The sequence below is a fragment of the Dendrobates tinctorius genome, unplaced genomic scaffold (genome assembly GCF_039654945.1).
Source record: "Dendrobates tinctorius isolate UK_male_01 unplaced genomic scaffold, ASM3965494v1 ptg000104l, whole genome shotgun sequence".
Lineage (NCBI taxonomy): Eukaryota > Metazoa > Chordata > Amphibia > Anura > Dendrobatidae > Dendrobates > Dendrobates tinctorius.
In genome coordinates this window covers 359,413-379,414 of record NW_027361772.1, presented here as the reverse complement: position 1 = coordinate 379,414, position 20,002 = coordinate 359,413, and the positions used below count along the sequence as shown (strand labels likewise).

Sequence of the window (20,002 nt, the reverse complement as noted above, 5' to 3'; positions counted from 1 at the left end):
AAGGGTTAATAAACTTCTTGAATGTGGTTTTGAGCACCTTAAGGGGTGCAGTTTTTAGAATGGTGTCACTTTTGTGTATTTTCTATCATATACACCCCTCAAAGTGGCTTCAAATGTGATGTGGTCCTAAAAATAAAATGGTGTTGTAAAAATGAGAAATCGCTGGTCAACTTTTAACCCTTATAACTTCCTAACAAAAAAAAATTTTGGTTCCAAAATTGTGCTGATGTAAAGTAAACATGTGGGAAATGTTAGTTATCAAGTTTTTTGTGTGCCGTATCTCTGTGATTTAAGGGCATAAAAATTCAAAGTTGGAAAATTGCGAAATTTTCAAAATTTTCGCCAAATTTCCGTTTTTCTCACAAATAAACGCAAGTTATTTGAATGAAATTTTACCACTAACATGAAGTACAATATGTCACGAGAAAACAATGTCAGAATCACCGGGATCCATGGAAGCGTTCGAGAGTTATGACCTCATAAAGGTACAGTGGTCAGAATTGTAAAAATTGGCCCGGTCATGAACGTGCAAACCACCCTTGGGGGTGAAGGGGTTAATTTCCTACCAAACCTTTTTGAAGTGACAGTAGTTTCCAATAACAACCACTAGGGGGTGACTTAAGGAAGAAATACACTTCTTATAGAACATCTACTATGGGGTGAGTGATAAGACCGGTCATATTCAGCATGGCTGCAGAGAACGATTCCTGGCTATAGAGCCATAAAGGCTGAGCAAGGAGAACCTGTTCTGAATTATATCTGCAGTCATATCATGGGACTATTTTTACTTATGTCCATATGGGTTACTTTTGTGCACATACAAGCAGTACTAAGCATATATATTTTGTTTTATTATTTTACTCATTTATATAGCGCCATTAATTCCATAACGCTTTACAGACATTATCTTCACTGTCCCCGATAGCGAATTTAGATTGTGAGCCCCATCAGTATTGTCTTTGAAATGTGGAAGGAAACCGGAGAACCCGGCGGAAACCCACGCAAACTCCTTGCAGCTGTTGTCCTTGGTGGGATTTGAACCCAGTATCCCAGCGCTGTAAGACTGCAGTGCTATCCACTGAGCCATATAACACTAAATCTAAAACTGCAATATACCAGCTGTATATGATGACCCATTAAAATGGCAATCCTAAGGCTATGTGCACACGCTGCGGATTCACCCACGGGTTTGTATCTCCGGATCCGCAGGTAAAACCGCAGCTAAAATGACCTGCGGATTGGCCTGCGGTTTGACACCTGGACAATGGAATAGGTGACAAACGGCAGCAGAATCCGCAGAAAGAATTGACATGTCAATTCTTTCTGCGGATTCAAAACCGCAGCTTTTCCGTGGTTGAAAATCTGCAGCATGTGCACTGTGGACTGTAAATCACATAGACGTACATTGTCTGCAGAACTGCTGCGGATCCGCAGCAGCCAAAACCGCAGCAGAATCCGCAGCGTGTGCACATAGCCTTAGGACTAGTGTTGGGCGAACCCGAACAGTAAAGTTTTGGGTCTGTACCGAACACCTACTGTTTGGGCACTGACCCCAAACATGATCTTCTGCAGGAAGTCTGTGCTGCTGTTTGTGTTTGGGGTGCCTAACATCGGGTGTTTCCCATGCTGTCATCTACATGACAGCGTGAGAAATGCCATCAGCTCTGATTGACGGTAAGATCATTACCGCCGGTCAGAGAGCTGTGGTTTCCATGCTGTCAGATGGCAGAGTGAGCAGGTGTAGGTAATGGGAGTAATACTCCCATCAGCCTGACGTCTGTGACCGGAGGTAAACTTTTTATCACTAGTTACAGCTGCTGACTCATGCAGTCATCTGCCAGCGTGGGAACCACAGCTCTCTGACCGGCAGTACTCATCTTACCGTCAATCAGAGGCAATATTTGCTGTGCTGTCATGCAGAAGACAGCGTGGCAAGCAACGGATTTTTGGGCTCCTATTTATCTGAATGTGGGGTTCTGGTACTTTTTTTTTAAATGTTTGGTTGGACCCAAACAGCCAGGGGTTTGCTGATCACTACTCAGGACTAAATAATAAAAAAAATAGACTTGTCTCAAACAGGATTTTGCCTATTTCAGGACAGGCAACTGTGTCATTGATTACAGCACCCCTACGGCTATCCCACCAAGAATTGGGGAGGAACCTGTGGGTCCCATCTGCACCTGACCTCTCTGGCATCTCATATGGAGGCTAGAATGGTTTTATAGGGCAAGGTTGTATACGATGAAACTTTTTGGGTTCTGTACACACTTATGGCTGAAGTTGAGTTACCCCAATAGCACTGCAAGGTCTCATGGATGTGGGATGAGCATTGCACACATCACCGCCTCTGGATTTCTTTACATGTGCGATCACTCATGTTTTCCACTTTATTATGTACTAGCTGAAGAGCTTGCCATTGCCCGGGCATAGTAACTAACTACGGTTAGTTATAACAAATTATAATGATATATATATATATATATAGCTGAGTGTAGAACCCCGCCACATTCACTATAAGGCTGGAGTCACACACGATTAAAAAATCGGTCCAATTTTAACAGTCCGAAATCGCACAAAGGTTTCTTCACCATGGCTCCGTCTGTGATCCGATTTTCCAGCGTAGAACCGATTTTATTCGCATGTAAGCATCCGTTTGACATCCATAAGCCGAGATTTTCTCGCAGACTTGCAAAATGGACATCTAATGGAGCCCTATGACAGGTTTTCAAACACAAAGGAAAGAATAGATATAGACACATAGAATACATATATATATATTTATAATTCATGCAGTTCTTCATAGCAGAATAGCCACTGAAACATTTGCCGGCTTCTGTAAAATCATTCCCCTACCCGACATGAAATGACACATGGTTTACATACAGTTAACCATTTCATGTTTTTTTTTTTAACTGTATGTAAACCATGTGTCATTTCATGTCGGGTAGGGGAATGATTTTACAGAAGCCGGCAAATGTTACAGTGGCTATACTGCTATGAAGAACTGCATGAATATATATATATATATATAGTATTCTATGTGTCAATATCTAGCCAGAGCCACCGGACTACTACCACTAATATCCCACATCGTCCCGTCAGCCAAAGCTACAGGACTACTACACCTAATATCCCACATCGTCCCGTCAGCCAAAGCCACTGGACTACTACACCTAATATCCCACATCGTCCCGTCAGCCTGGGGTCAGAACCAGAGTACTGAGTGGAAAGGTACTAACTTCCATACCGGGGATCCCTTTACGAGAGACTGGGATCAGAACCAGAGCGCTGAGTGAATTTGCCGTAACTTGCATACCAATGATCCCTTTAATAGAACTCTGGGGTCAGAATCGGAGCATTGAGGGATTTGCCCTGACTTCCATACAGGAGAACCCTTTAAGAGAGCCTGGGCTCAGAACCAAAGCGCTGGATGGATTTGCCCTGACTTTTATACCGGAGATCCCTATAAGAAAGGCCTGGGGTCAGTACCAAAGCGGAGTGGAATTGCCCTAACTTCAATACCAATGATCCCTTTAAGGGACCCTGGGGTCAGAACCACAGAGCTGAGTGGGACGGTCCTAACTTCCATACCAGGGATCCCTTTAAAGGGAATCTGTCACCCATTTTTAGTAATATCATGTAAAGATTATGCGTCCCATAAGGATTCTATTAGGACTTTTGATTCCCCCCGACCCCATACCTTTGATGCATAAATACCTTTTTTTATCTTGGTGGAGATATATGGAAATCGCCATGGTCTGGTCCAATGGGCGGGGCTTATTTGGCTCCCCCGCCCCCCCTTTCAGCTTGCTGAACGTAATCTTCATCTGTGAATATCACAGATGCTGTAGTTTTCCGCGCTTGCGCATTGAAAAGACCTCTGGCGCTTGCGCAGTATGCTTTGCCCAACTGTGGGCAAAGCATATAATCGGTACTGCGCATGCGCTAGGATTTTTCAGACTTCACATGTAGGACACACTTCTGGGCATAGATCTCACTGAGAAATACCTGTTATATGCTTTGCCAACAGTTGGGCAAAGCATACTGTGCAAGCGCAGAAAGCTACGGCATCTGTGATATTCACAGATGAAGATTACGTTCAGCAAGCCGGAGGTGATGAATAAGCCCTGCCCATCGGACCGGACTGTGGCGATTTCCATACATCCACCAAGATAAAAAAAGGTATTTATGCATCAAAGGATATCCTTACATATCACGAACAATGGGCGACAGATTCTTTGAGAGAGGTCTGGGGTCAAAACCAAAGCCCTGGATGGATTTGCCCTAACTTCAATACCAACAATCCCTTTAAGAGTTAAGATGTGCCTACGGGATGGATGTGATGGGGATATGGGCGGGGGGGGGGGAGATTTTTGTCATGTGCTCTCTGCTCCTCTCGGGGGGGGGGGGGGGGGGGGGGAGTGGGGCAGACGATGGCTGGGAGCTTGTTTCTCCCACCATGTCAGTGTCTGCTGAGGTGTTGTCAAGTGGGAAAACTTGTTCATAGAAACCAATCACAGCTCAGCTTCTTTTGAACAGCGCTGGTAAAATGAAAGATGCTTCGTGATTGGTTGGTGATACACACTTTTATATATATATTGTACGACCACAGTTGTAAATGATAGAAAGTCGCCTTACATTTTGTTTTCTGGTGTAGTTTCCTTATGACGGCCATTTCTCTGCGGAATATTCTCATTGGTAAACCGCCCCTGGAGCAGCTGGCAGCAGAAGTGGCGTTTGCCAATATTAAGTATGAAGATCCAAGACAACAGGAAGCCAAGCAGCAAGACCACCCTGAGCCAGAGCATACAGATGTGTGACCCTACATAACCTGTTATTAGTTGATGAACTATTTTATATAGTTTTTGTACAGAGCAAACAACCAGTATACTTTTCTACAAGTGATCTCACGCTACATGAGTTTTTTGAAAAAAAAAAAAAAGTCTTTAACAAACCTCTTACCAGAATGGACTTTTTTCACATTTCCTTCGAGGGATTGTCCACTAGGGGCCTCAGATAATAGAGACTGTAAATATTCCCCTCCAGTGCCATTCTAGGAATGTCAGTGCTGCTATTCCTGGCCGGTCACTGAAGATTACTGCATTGTTTGGCCTTAGCAGGAACATGGAGCTGATACAGGCTTTTATTACACAGCTATGGTGCTGGCCTCAGTCTGCACATCTGATTGACCGGATTAGAAGTTCAGATACAGGGATCCAGGCTGAATACAGACAGCACATGAGCATCCTAGACATGAGCTTCAGGGGCACGAGACTGGTGGTCAGGTCGGTTGATCTGCAGCCCATCTGTACTCTGAGCATGAGGCCATAGGTGTTAATTAGTAAACTCCTTATTGAAACAGTATCTTCATTGTGCTTGAATACTACTACAAGTTGCTGTGGCTGCCATGTCTTACAGTGCCATTTGACAGCTGCAACACACGCGAGTGCCGTTAGGCTAGCCATCATGCTCGGGTCAGAAGTCATGCCAGACCAGGTTGTGTAGTGTGATCTCACGAGAATACAGCCATTTGTGATGAGCAAATGCTCAAATATGCTTGAGTCCCCATGGCTGCATGACTTGTGATTGTGGCTCTTATACATATAGGAATTGACTAGGAGTGTGGATCAGGGCCTCTACTCAAGCACCCACCGTACTGTGATATTACAACACCTGTACTCCCCGTGGTGTCAATGCCAGACAAGATTTAATAAAATTATACTGAATACTCTTTATGCAATATCTTATAAGGCAATGTATTATCCTAATTCACTGTTGTCCATGATGATTCTCAACTAAGTTTTTCTTTTCTCAATTTGTATATGCTTTCTTGCATTTTTAATTGTCTGTCCAATCAATGTCATGTGCACTCTATATAGTTTCTCAATGTATTGGCAGGTAGATCATGACTAAGACTTTTTTTAGTTGAAACACGTTGATCCTCCTCACTGCTGTGCTTGGTGTTTGCTATGGGAGATTTTTAAAGAAACATTTTTAAGTTGTCCAATAAAAGTTTTGTAAAATTGCAGCCGCCTCCATCTCAAGCTGGATTGTTTCTTCCCCCCAACACACAACCTACTCCACAGTGGGCAACTGTCTACACTTTATATTACTGGTGGTTCAGATAAGAGGGACTCCGCACTTCACATTAAGAATTAGGTTGTACCTCCTTTACACCATCTAAATCCAACTGGTATTTCACAGCCAAGTCTGTGCAGCTGTAGTTTAATAGCCATGATCAGACCATGTTTTTTGCAGTTAGATACAGCCATTACATGTTCCCTGTGCTTATAATTCCAAAATCTAGTAACTAAAATTAACTCTAGGAAAACCCTTTCAGTGCATATTGCCCACATGGAGAACAAGTACTATAGTATCAGAGGACTGGGCCTAAGAGCCTTGTTTGGGTCTGAGATGATGTGCAGGACCATGCCCTGCAGTAGGTAGGGCAGTGGTGGAAAGAAGCTAACACCAGGCCTTTCTGTACAGGGAACCTAGCCACCATAGTGTTGAGATCCTCCATGCTCACCACTGTTAGAGAACCTTCGCTAGAGACAAATCACACAACACAGGTTGTAAAGGGAGCACCTAATACTTTATTCATGAAATCTTGCTGTGATTTATTTGCTTTTACCAGAACCAGACACATGGAATAGTAAAAAATAAAAAGGCTGAAAGTTAGTGTACCCTATAGCAGTCAGAGAATCCCCTACAGGATGGGCATGTAAACAACCAGCTTCTCTGTAAAACACTGGTATGAGTGCCTATTCCTGCAGGGGACACTCCATCTGAATGAGATACACATGGACACAAGCCAGGACCCTCTGCATTGCACAGCCATGGTTTTTCTGTACTACACCATAGCATGCCAGAGGTCCTGGAGAGGTGGTGTATCAAGACCGATTAACAGCATAAAGTGTAAAAAAAAAAAAATTTAAAATAAGATGTCACCTGCAGCATGGGCTACTCTGTACTTACACCCATGCCTGGCAACAATAAATAAAGCAGTTCAGGAGCATTCCCATCTCAGACATTTATGGCATATGTGCCTATGCTATAAGTGTCTTGAGATTGAAATACTGGTTTTACACACATCAAAATTTCAAGTAAGATCCTTTACTCTCCCTGCCAGCTGCTAATCCTGTGCCTCAACTCTGCACTGGGCTGGTTTCTCTGTAGCCACACCGGCCAGCTGCAGAGAGGAAGGTATACTACCCATGGCACAGGCTCACAGAAGATGACACTGAACAGGGAAAGCTTTGTGCAGTGTGGCTTAGTGAAAGAGGTTTCTTGAAATAAAGGAGTACAGGCACCAAGAAATAACAGCCTAAAAGGCCATGTCAATTTTTTTGGAGGGGGACAAGTTGTGCACTGCTTAAGAGCCATTGAGAATCATGAGTATGGTTTTGGCAAAGTGCTGCATTGTATGCACAGGGAATTAAATGCACGCTTGGACATGAGGGGGGATGGGTCACCTAAAGAGTCATATAGTAAGGGAACAATGTAGGACCCAACAAGACATGAGAATATAGACAGTGGCATCTATGGCAGTCCAAGAAGCCTGGGGACAATATACTTGGTCATGAGACCATCTAAGAGGTCAGCCATTTCATTCTCATTTGTACTGGAACCCACACTCCTATTAGATCAGCAGCAGCATCTTTATTTGCTTGTTTACAGCAATCTTCATGGACTGACTGATCCCAGCACCATGACTGATCACATCTGGTCAGCATCCTGATCATTGCTCACAGCAAGGGAAACTTGTGCATGTTAAGAGCTGTGAATAGTGTAGGCCCCTCTACCAGTAGCCATACTGGGATGTGGGCTCTGTACAGTCAGTGACAAGAGACCAGTGTTCTACAAATTAAAGACATTGTGCCGGTCTTTGAACATTGGAGAGGTTTCCAATATATTTGAGGAAAATGGTCAACCTCTTTAAGGCTACTGGGAAAAAAAATAAGAAGCCTTCTGCTAGAAGCACCAATAGATTAACAGCAAAGATGCAGGGGTAGTAACTAGCTCATACATGGTACTGTCTCCACAAGCAGGACATGGCATTGGAGACCACAGTGAACCCACAGAACAGGAAAGGTTAATATGGGGCCTTTTCCTCCCTAGGAGTCTGCAGGCTTCTCTGTATACAACGCCAGCAGGTCAGAGGGGGAAAAGCCTAACAATCAATACTCCAGCTTTTTAGGCACTTCCCAGGGGAAGCACTCCCTACCAAAGTGACCATAGGTTGCAGTCCTCTGATAAATTGGCTTCTTCAGATCCAGATCCCTGGAATATACAAGTTTGCTTGTTAATGTACAGTGTAAAGAGAAGACATGTGTAGCAATCATCAGCTATGGCAGAATCCTGCCTCATTGCTCCTATACAGGGCACTTACCCTGGGGGACATCATGGACACAACTCACCACAGACTGCCTACAGCAGGGATCACCAGTGGCCTGAAACCCCTTGCAATCTTCTCATCGGGCCTATGGTGCTTAGCACATTGTAGGGCATACCCCTTACCAGATTTTTTACTATCTATCAAGGACATCTCCCACCCACCTCCTTGGTTAACAAAGCAATGTTTGTTGCTGACTTTACCTGACGACAACACCGGGACGAAGGTCAAAGTTCTTCTTCACTATATCCAGCAGTTCCCGCTCACTCTTTTGTGATGTCCCATAGTGGAAGATCGAAATAGACAGAGGATGGGCAACACCAATTGCATAGGAGACCTGGTTAAGAGATTGAGATCTACAGTGTGTGATCACCACAGGCAAAGGGCATAAAGACCCCTACTGGCCAGCCACAGGTGTAAGAAAACTAAAGACCCTTACCAGAAGCTTTACCTACCTGAACAAGCACACGGCGGCAAAGGCCAGCCTTAATTAGGGATTTAGCTACCCAGCGGGCAGCATAAGCAGCAGATCTGTCCACCTTAGTATAGTCCTTGCCAGAGAAGGCACCACCACCATGGGCACCCCATCCACCGTAAGTATCTACAATAATCTTGCGTCCAGTCAAGCCAGCGTCTCCCTAGAAACACATTTAAAGACTGAATGATGGTCAAGTGCCAAGAACCCCACCAAGGATGCTCAGCCAAGCACTGCTCTCTGGTAGACCAGCAGTCTAGACCCAAGTCCTTTACCAATCCTCCCTCAGACTGTCTTCTTTCAGAAATCAGCAGAGGTCTTGAGGTTTAAGAAGTTCATAAATTCAGTGCAAGTAACACTACAGAACCAATACCCATCCCAACATATCTGCTGACCTGTGGGCCACCGATTACAAATCGACCGCTGGGCTGCAGGTGGTAGATGGTATCGTCGTCCAGGTAGTTGGCAGGAACCACAACCTTAACAACTTTCTCCTTCAATGCATCACGCATCTCATCCAGGCAGATTCCCTCATCATGCTGTACAGAGACTACAACAGTGTGCACTCTAACAGGGATCACTGCTCCACGGTCCTGCATGTACTGGACGGTGACCTGAAATTGCATGGGCCATTAAAGTGTGCCCCTTCATGGGATCCTAGAAGAAAATCTGCATGTGCAGAAAGTCTTACTCACCTGGGTCTTAGAGTCAGGACGAAGCCAGGGCAAGGTGCCGTTGCGACGCAGCTCTGACATCCTAGCATTCAGTCTGTGTGCCAGGACAATAGTCAGAGGCATGCACTCTTCTGTCTCATCTGTAGCGTAGCCAAACATGAGGCCCTGAAAACAGGGGTAGTTTAGTATGCTATATTTAACAAGCATGAGCAGCTCTAGTTACCTTCAGTCTAGTTCTCACCTGGTCCCCAGCACCAACATCCTCTTCATTCCTATCCAAGTGCACACCCTGGGCAATGTCAGGAGACTGCTGTTCAAGAGCAACCAACACATTGCAGGTCTTGTAGTCAAAACCTAATGAAGAGCATAACATTTCATTGCCCGATCTAGCCTTGTAAAGATCAAATCCACTCAAGCCAAGCATTACTCACCTTTGGAGGAATCATCATAGCCGATATGTTTGATTGTGTCCCGCACAACCTTCTGGTAGTCTACGGTTGCCCTTGAGGTGATCTCACCAGCGAGGAGAATCATGCCAGTCTTTGCAACAGTTTCTGCAGGCATATGGAACAGTCAAATCCCATCCTCAAAATGTACCCAAGAGTAACAAGTGTAGGGCACCAAAACTTACCACAAGCAATTTTAGCATCAGGGTCCTGCTTGAGATGGGCATCCAGGACTGCATCACTGATTTGATCACAGATTTTGTCTGTAATGACAAGACAAGCCATGAAAAATCATGATATCGCAGATTAACAGAACTAACCTAGTCATTCACATTCGAGAGTTACCCAGGCCAATTCTCCAACAGACATCACGGAGAGGAATGGGCCGTTTGATTTCAACATGACCAACCCTTTTGTTCCCAGGGCAGAACAGTTCCCACAGCCATGTTTGGCAGCAGCTTATTCCTCTTAATTTAAGTGGATTCCCCTTTAAGCTTTACAGAACTTGAGCCGGTCAGCGCAGCATTGTATAATTCTGAACAAGATGAGCAAAGGTCTCTCCCATATAAGGCTGCTTCACACAACACCTGCTGCCCTCGAACAGGGGTGGGAGTCATGTTACCAGTCTAATGTTACACCAACATGCAAACCCTACATGATCTGTTCTAGTCAGTCCATTAATGAGACACTAAACCAAAAATCCACCTAACAGAAGTATGCATGTTCTGCCCATGCTTTCCTCCAGGTGCTCTGGTTCACTCCTGGACAGCTGAGACCTACTGACTACAGCACATTCTAAATCCCCTTTGGGGACAGCAAGAGGGCTTTGGGACATGGCAATAGACAAGAGCAAAATACCTACTTTGAAGTGAAATAGTCCATTGTTCCCTGTTATCAGCCAGAGCAACTGACCAATAATCCTTATTGAGATTATAGATAAGGATTTAGGCATTGAGCACTTAGAAACTCCACTTACCATCAAGAACCCATCCCTTTATTCCTGGAAGTGAGAGCATATCACTGAAGGAGTCATCTACCCTGATAAATATTGTGCAAGACCCCCGAGAGATCCCATATGCCACCTCTATTTACTATCCCAGGAAACTACTGCCGCCAAACAAAGCCAGGAACAGATCCAAGTACTGTAGCGGTAACGCCACACTCTAGTACTGCCCATTCTGAAAGCCTAGACAGAACCTGGAAGCAATCCAGCGCCATTGACAATTATAGATCACGTAGGCAAGAGTGCAATGCAGCAGTCCCCAGCGTGCAGCTGTCGACCTGAAACCTGATGCAGTGCGCAGCCATTGGGCCATCCCCTCCCACACCCACCCGAGCAGGAGGGAGGCAGGCGCAGGAATACTGACTGCCTCGTGATACCATCATGGCCGGTCTACATAGTACCTGCAGGCAATATTAATGCAGCAGACTAATCCATCACTTAAAGCAGAGCTAGAGATCGGTCTAATACCACAGCCCTTGTAATATTCTTACCGCCATCAGACTTCCGGTGCGGTCACATGGAGCTGGCACCTTGCCAATTATATGCTGATCTGGAGCCATTTTTTACTCTTGGTTACACAACATAATGAATTAGCTGGTAGGTACACCAGATTAAGAGTAATGGATCCTGCCAGGAAAGGGTGGACTAGCACTGTGTATGTAATTTACATGTTAGTGGCAAGAATCTACATACTGCACCCTTATGTGTTAGTATAGGTCAGGGATCAGGACATGCGCCCATCTGGTACACTGTGCCCTGCTGCAGTACAGGCATGTGCCCACCTGGTACCCTGCAGTAGACATGTGCCCACCTAGTACACTGCGCCCTGCAGTACAGGGGCACAGGCAGACAATGCAGCAGGGAGATCAGTCACCCAGGCAGTGAGTACAGGAGGGGCCGCCCAGGACGGACCACGTGCTCTGACTGCATTGCGGCGCCTCGAACACCGAGAACCTCTGAGAATTACACAAAACGCCAACGGCGTAATTTAGACCCTTCCGACGTACCTTACGGCTTCAAAACAACTTTATAAACAAAAATCGCTGCCGAACACGTGACGACGTCACCCCCCCCGACCAACGGTACAACACACGGCTGCCGCCAATACTCACCGGGGTGCCCCTCCCCAACGGACTCTGAGGTAAATAGAAAGCTGCCTTCATCGATGAGGGAGTCATGGAAACCGTTCAGCATCTGTCCGTTCATAATGGCGGCAGTATAGGCCGTTTCGTAGCGATATAGAAGATGCTCACGCTTGGTCCTCGTCGGCTGGAATGCAGGAATGGCGCCAGGTATGGAGCTTTTATAGCTTTCCAGTGGTGACGTCAAAGAACCCGCGCGAGGCCTCTCGGCCAGTCCTCAGCCCCCGCCTAGACTGACGTCTTACTGGCGAGCAAGTGGGATGTACCAAACATACGGGGGGGGTGAGGCGGTGGTAGAGAGAGGAGCCTCGCAACTAAAAGAAAGCTTGGAAATGATATTGAATCGTGTCAGGGCTCTGTATAGGCGGAGGCAGTTTATCATGTAGCATGATTTATTAGATTGGACCGGTAAACGTATTAGCTGGCATTTTGGTACAGTCCAAGATTCATAGTGTTTACAGCTAGTGGGAGGAGCCGAGTTATTGTGTCTTGGTCGTGAGAGGGGACGGTCGGTGTGACCGCGTGGTGTCATGTGGTGACCCTCACCATGAGCCAAGTGTACTGATAAGTCATAATTTAACCAATGTCAACCCCACTGCACCGCAGCCAGACAGATAACGAGTTAGCATTACAGGAGGCCACTGAGTGAGGAAATGCTGCATTGTGCAGCCCTCGTGTGGGGTCCGGCGCCACGTTTCCACAGTCGCTTTTCGATTTTATCTCGATTTCAAAGAGCGAGACTTTTTTTGACCCGTAGAGTTGTATCGGGGCTGGTTTTTTTTTTGCGGTACGAGCTGTAGTTTTTCTCGTTGCCGTCCGTACGACTTTCTAATCTTATTCCACTTTTTTTTTTGGGGGGGGGGGGCGAAATAACCACAAAAACAGCGATTCTGCCGTTTTGATGCCTTTTCTCATCGTGTAAGATAAATGCTACTTCGGACGATCACGAATGCTGCGATGCCAAACGTTTGTATATTTTAGATTGGGGGGTGGGGTTGATGTGAAGTTTTGTATTTATATAATTTTTTTAAGATATATATATATTTTATAACATTTTTATCCGTCTTCTGCTGCCTTAAATTGGAAATCGACCTACTTCCTACGTTCTTTCAGCCGACAGCTATCGCTCTCCCCCTCTCTACACAGGAACGGTCAGCTCGTGTTTTCAAAGAGCAAGAGGAGAAATCCACCGGCCGACACTTTACCCCTTCCTGAAAACAAAAGATCCTGGGTTGGAATTACAACAGCCTGATCCTTCTTTCCCCCCTACATCATCTGTGGAGGGCAGATTCAGGAGGCTCGCATACATATTAGTAGATCAGACGATTCCTCACATAATAGGTGTATTTGCTGACTTTAATCATATGTATATAGGAGCCAAACAAATCAATTTTGGGACAAATGAAGCCAGACATGTCACTTGAAGCAAGGATCACCAAGCTACGACTTGCCTACTTTGGACACATCATACGAAGAGAGCAATCACTGGTGAAGGACGTCATTGTCGGAAGAGTAGAAGGAACAAGGCGAAGAGGAAGACCAGCAACCCGATGACTTGATATAATCAAGATAGTGGAAGAGAAGACCCTGGTGGAATTATCTAGGCTTGCACAAGATCAATCTTCCTACAGAGGCGTCATGGCTGGAGATCCAGCCTAAGGCTGTTAAAAAATACAGGGGCCTTTAGTCTGCATTCCCTATTCCCCCACCTCAAAAAAAGGATATATGTTACATTCAAACAGTTGTATAGAAATGTGCTGTAAAGTGTTGACTACTTTAATCAAAGATGATTTATCCGGCTGTTATCCTCCCAGATCATATCTATTAACATGCACATTTCACTCAGAGTGTGCATGTTATATTAATGGAAGGAGGAGGAGAGCTGCTGCTGAAAATCTGCTCATGTAAAGGGAAAGTTAGCTTTGGATGAAAATAAATACATAAATGGTCTAAAGTCCAATCCTCTCAGAAAAAAAAAAACGGCATCCTTTGGGTATAGACTTTACATAACTAGCAAAAATCAACTAATAATCAGGTATCTATTGACAGCTATAGCCTCTTCCAGCGTAAGGCTAGGTAACATGACCGCATGTTCTCCATCGGAGAAAATTGGTCTGATAAAGCTAAGGTAAATAGATAAAGATCAGGGTATGATCAGAATTTACTTGGATATGGAAAATTAACTAATAAAAAATTTCTCCATCCTATCAGTCCGTGAAGATAGGCCCACACTTATATATGTGTATATATTTCACTTGGTGGTCTCTGTTTTGGCTAATAGCTCAGCTTATGCTAGGGAGCATCGGAGTTGCCAAAAGTGATCCATGTGCCCACCATGCAGATGATATAATTTCAGTTTAGTTATATTTAGTGCAAGATCTCTTGGGCATCTTAAAGCTAAATCCTGACACCGCACATTGAAAAATATGTCCGCTTCATACTTTCATCAATTTGTTATCTGTTTAGCATGGTTGTGCGGCTTTTGTTCCGTCAGTCTGTATTCAGTCCCCTGATATAGTTTGTGGGAGCTGAGTACTGGCTCTTATACGGCTGCACGGTGACTTTGGTCTTGACAGCTTTCGATACAAGTAAATGGCCTTGTTGGATTTTTTTGCAATTTGCTTGGCTCAGTACCCTCAGTCACCTTGTTGATCCAGCCTTGAGGAGACCGTGGCGTATGACGTCGTATCGGCAATGCAGAGTGGGATTTAATTAGCATACTTTGTGGCTCATCTAAGTTCTAGATTTGTCCTGCAAGATCACAGACATGTCCTGTACTTACAAAGATTCTGGTAAGATTACTGTGTGTTTCCAAGAGTCTAGGAACATGATCAGCCTAGGAGGATTACTCCGGATTATGTAGGGAATTGTCATTGTCCTGGGAGAATAACACTGTGCGCTGCAGGTTTATGATGGCGGGGTGAAAGATTTGCAGACACTAAGGCTATCCTTACTAATTATGCTTCATGTAGTACATTTTCATTCTGCTACACGGATGGCGTGTAGATCCTTACACGGCCTGGCTGTGCACTGCAGATCTCGCAGTGGGTTACACCATGCTTTGCAGTAGGCCTGTGTCGTAAAAGATGTACGATTGCTCCCTCCTCCCTTCTCTGCAGATTTTTCCTTCCGCAGAATCATTGCTGATGAAACAAAGAGCTGGCACGTGGAACCTGAGCTACCGAGGGAGATGAGAGCCATGACACTGCACATATTGTACAGCTCCGCATGGCTGCACGCTAACAGTACTGTGTGTTATAATGGTGGGTATGTAAGGGCTCGTTCACACATCAGTCATTATGGTTTCCCAAAATTCTACCATAAAAATAATTACATAAGGAACAACAAAATTATTTTTTGTTGCCATTTTCCTGTTTTTGCAGTCTGCACTGATCTATGGCTATATAAGTGTATGTCTCTAACGCTGCACCAGATTTCGATGCTGTTCACAATAATGTGTCCGTTAGTCTGTAATATCAATATACTTGATCCTTCTACAATCACGTTCTATGTATCTGTGTATGTATAATGTACCGTAAACTATATAAAACCATAGAAATATAATATAAAAGTAATATTTGGATAATTGACCCAAAACAGGAGGAGAATATTTTCCTGCTGCACTTCCCAATACCTTTAATGGGCTTTACTGAAAAAGATAAATTTCAGCTCACCTCTTGTAGGTTCGTAAGAACTATTGAAAAGCTCTGAGCGCGGACACGTCTCTGCCAGGACGTATAATGACTCCAAGAAAGTATTCTGAGTCTAAGAGCACTTGTGCTCGAAACGCGTACAGAGACCTGGAGAATATCCCCATGCGGTGAACTTTGTTGCCGTTACTTGATCAGAAGCAGCCATGAATGTATTTTAAATATGATACAATAAAAATCCTGGATTTTAAATTTCTGGAGCTGGACCTTTCTTCCTTTTCTTGGCTTTAATGGGCTTTTCCTCATTTAAATCTAGAAATGCTGATATTTCTCAGCACATGCACACCTTGTAAATGCCTGCTCCCTTGGCGTAGCTGTAAGGTTAAGCAGGAACGCGGGATGCAGTGACGGACGGGAGGCAGAGCAAGAGCTGACAGGTTTACTTACAGGGGAATACTCCATGGAGGGAGGTAAAGGGTTAAACGGGATTAAACAGAATAAAAGGCAAAAGATATGGTGAAGTAGAGAACTACGTTTCAGATAATGGCGGTTCGTTAGCACGTGTGTCAGAAAGTCCTTAAACTGCAGCTCCTGCAGCAAACTCAATAGCGCCGGCAACGGCTGGAGCTGTGTATCTTCCAAGAAGGTCCTGTGTGCAACAAACCCCGTCTTCTGGTGACAGCTGTCGGTCTCCAGCACCTTCCGCTGCCCCTAGTCCATATACTACTGTGGCCGGAAGAGCGTGGGTGACGGTACTGTCTGAGCCCAACGTGGCTCCACAGCTATTCTTCACTGGTGAAGTCAGGTCACAAGTGTCAGGGCAACTCACTGCCGATTTCAGGGCGCAAGTGTAAGTCTCATATGCGGTCCCTCTTGGGCAGCACATGTGCGGTACTCACGGATTGCTACTGGGCACACTACTTCCCTCAACGCAGCAGTCCCCATTCTTCAGGTCTGCTGCAGCATGGCCTGTCACAGCCCCGGCACTCTTTGGAGGGGGAAGCGGAGCGCGCTGCTCACTGCTCTGCGCTGGTGCAACACTCACCTGTTTTGCGCGCTTTTTCCTTTTATTCCTCCGCTGCTGCATGTGCTTTTCTGGCTCTCCTCTCCCCTCTGGGTCAGGAGAAAGGTCCGGCTCACACAGGCTTCCCCCAGGATGCAGGGGAAGGCCTGCCTCCTTCAAGCTTCCCCCCGGGAACAGTGGATGCAGCCTCTCACGTTCCGGACCCGGCGCCCCTGCTGTCTCTTCATCCCCCCTACATAGCCAGTCTGGTGGATTTACATTTCTGAAGAAGTGCTTTGCCATACCATACAGAGTGTGACTGGAGTGCCAAGGGCTCACCAGTACCCAACTCCAGGGCCCCACTTTCCAACTACAATGTAAATGTGACATTATCCTCAATCACAAATTTATATAACAATGAACTGGGTAGATTGCTACATGAATAAGATGCCGCCTTTGTCTGTACATAGTGATTAAAGTATATTGTGCCAAGTACTGCTCATATAAGAGGATGGTGGCCCACCGGAGGATTCTCCTGTTTTCCTGTGGGCCAGTCCAAGCCCAATATTTGGCCACCGTAGCCAATCTCTGATTGTATATGTGATAAGCCATAGATACTGCAATCGATTAGGTGCTCCAGTCATGTGACAGTATGGCACATCATTGCTTCAGCTATGTCAGTAAGGACCTGTTAGGAAACAGAGTGGTCTGCATTGGAACAACAGGAAATTGGAAAGGTGTTTAATGTGCATTTGTGTTACTTTACACCATTAACTCTTTTCATAAAGATTTTGAAAACCCTCTTAAATGTGTCATACACAACTGTGATATCATTAGTCAGTGTACTTTGTTAGCATTTCTGCTTTTTTATTCATTGTATACTCTTAATTGTAAAGGGCTGTGGAATATGTTGGATCTATAAAAATAATTTTTTTATTATTATTACTCCATAGAGCAACAATACTTTATACCTGCTCAAGTGATCCTATATGTCCTTCTTAACATTCCTCTTCCCTCAAGCTATCCAGAGATGATCAACTTTGATTACAAAAATTGACTCTGTTGGGCGTTATTTATGCTACATGTGTCCACAATGTGACATTTTTGCAGAAAGTTAAGTTTGGACACGTGCATAGGAACATAAAGATGGGCTAAAAGATAACAAGCTAGCTCATCTTGCAGAAGTGACCATCACCACAGTGGTAAAGGTTAAAACAATTTAAAAGTGCAGTTTATGAGATGGAGAACAAGCCTGGCCAGTTATGTTAGGGAGTGAAAGGTCAGCAGCAAACTATCAAGAAAGATCAGAGGAGCCAAGTAAAGCTGACTGTACATTTTCTAGAGCCGACGGGAAAATATTGATTTTGCCTACAGCTATTATTCCCGACCCCGCCATACACTTGCATGCTCAGCCAATTGTACAGGTGTTCTCAATACATCCTCTGGCAGTGGTAGAACGCCTACGGGAACAAAAGATCAAACATGTTGAAATCCAGCATTCCCATTCCTTATCCCCCCCAACATGCCCATTCCTTATCCCCCCCAACATGCCCATTCCTTATCCCCCCCCAACATGCCCATTCCTTATCCCCCCCCAACATGCCCATTCCTTATCCGCCCCCCAACATGCCCATTCCTTATCCCCCCAACATGCCAATTCCTTATTCTCCCCCCCCCAACATGCCCATTCCTTATTTCCCAACAGCATCTGCGGTTGGGGAAAGTCTGGAGTCGAATGTGTATGACAACCTAAATGAAACCTTTCATTAGATTCAGGCTGCCCAAACCACCAGCAGAATGAATCAGAGCTGGGCCGCGCGATTGCAGTTAAGTAAGTTTTACTCTGCAGCTGCGGTGTTTTAGAGTGTTAGGACTGAACCCTAACACTCAAACGGGGATATTTGCACACAAAAGGTTAATATACAGACTAGGAAAATCCATAACCTAACCCTGATTTGCCTCTGCCTGAGTTACACAATGGCGCCCCCACTCGTTGGCTCACCACTCAGCTGCACCCTCAACTATACACAGAGTGTAGCCCAAAATAACAACAGAACCTAGTGCACACAGACAGAGGGTGAGATACAGGCCTATGTTCACAAATTTGTCATACATGAAGGACAGAAGAAAAAGAAAGGAACCCAAAAAGACCTTCTGTATACGAGAAAAACCCCAGACCCTGAATGTAATAAAATTTGGAAAAGTGCTGAGAAGGGAAACAGAAAAAAAACAAACCGCAGGAGAAGCAGTAGAGAAAGCCTCAGCAAGATAATCCTTCACTGGGGAGCCGGGACTCCAAAAATCCATCTAACTTAGCAAAGACTGCATGAGTCTGGAAAGTATAAACAGACCCTCCCAAGATGTGATAGGACTAACCAAAACTAGGAAGGGAAAACACCTGCATAGAAGCAACACAGCAAAGACAAGAGCGTTATCAACAGTGGGACAGATGCAACATGGTGCGGTCAAAGAGGGAAACTGACCCACAGCCAGAGGTCAACAGATCGAGCCCCGGATTTGAGCCATGAAGCAATGAAAAACATAGCTTGAAAAGCCAGCTGAGGACTAGTCCAATGTGATCTCCTGCCAGCTTCATCGATACCACTCCAGTTGATTGACAGGCTCCTAGGTGTGTACATAGAGAGAAACCTGTCAAGCAACTGAAGCAGGGCAGGGAAAACCTGGCTGGGAACTGTATCGTACTAGTCAGGTCTCTCCCTTTAGTCCGAGGACATCTTTTCAAACTATATAAATCCTAAAAATATGGAGTCACAAATCCATCAGTACAAACGATTCAGTTTATTAAATATAAAAAATAACAGTATGTTACAAATTATGATAAAAACAAAGGCCAAGGGAGAAGACTCAAGATTTAACATGGGCAAAGTCTTGACACATTATACATGGAGGGGCTGCACAGCTGGGAATACATATTTAACATTCGTAGTGACTGTGAGTGATATACCTGAAACCCACAGTATGTAAGTATATAAGGGACTATATAAATAGGCATATGTCAAGCACAAATATGGAGATCAGTGGTAATTCAATAGTATAGTAAGATGTCAAGTATAGAAATTCCATTGCAACATCAATTTCCCCAGTGTCAGTGCATACCTATTGCCTCGTGTGCCAGATCTTATGCCTGCAACCCTGACATGAGTTTCACATGGTCTTTCTCAGGGGTTGTCATGGACTGTGTGGAGGCTCTTAT

General features: G+C 44.9%; 2 protein-coding genes across 2 annotated transcripts in view; one reads left to right on the top strand and one right to left on the bottom strand.

Moving 5' to 3' along the window:
* The window catches only part of GGCX (gamma-glutamyl carboxylase), a 62,769-nt gene extending 56,741 nt beyond the window's left edge, over positions 1 to 6,028 (top strand). Inside the window, exon 15 of the mRNA XM_073588567.1 lies at positions 4,658 to 6,028. Within this exon, the coding sequence (XP_073444668.1) occupies positions 4,658 to 4,820 (163 nt within the window). The 3' untranslated portion in view covers positions 4,821 to 6,028. The remainder of the gene's footprint in view (positions 1 to 4,657) is intronic.
* Positions 6,029 to 6,573: 545 nt separating this feature from the next.
* On the bottom strand, positions 6,574 to 12,283 carry MAT2A (methionine adenosyltransferase 2A). The gene is made up of 9 exons (XM_073588568.1): positions 12,106 to 12,283; positions 10,176 to 10,253; positions 9,976 to 10,098; positions 9,786 to 9,898; positions 9,566 to 9,709; positions 9,266 to 9,484; positions 8,851 to 9,033; positions 8,599 to 8,732; positions 6,574 to 8,283 (listed from the first exon to the last, which is right to left on the bottom strand). The coding sequence occupies exons 1-9, from the start codon at positions 12,197 to 12,199 to the stop codon at positions 8,181 to 8,183; spliced, it is 1,191 nt and encodes a 396-aa protein (XP_073444669.1). The 5' UTR covers positions 12,200 to 12,283; the 3' UTR covers positions 6,574 to 8,180.
* Between the last annotated feature and the right edge of the window lie 7,719 nt (positions 12,284 to 20,002).

What these genes read in the sequence shown, in the direction of transcription:
- MAT2A (XM_073588568.1), bottom strand. Translation starts at nt 12,199, where the DNA reads ATGAACGGACAGATGCTGAACGGTTTCCATGACTCCCTCATCGATGAA. An exon ending in CGTTGGGGAGGGGCACCCCG is followed by an intron (nt 10,254 to 12,105) that starts GTGAGTATTGGC and finishes TTGTCATTACAG; the next exon opens with ACAAAATCTGTGATCAAATC. An exon ending in ATGTTGGTGCTGGGGACCAG is followed by an intron (nt 9,710 to 9,785) that starts GTGAGAACTAGA and finishes CCCTGTTTTCAG; the next exon opens with GGCCTCATGTTTGGCTACGC.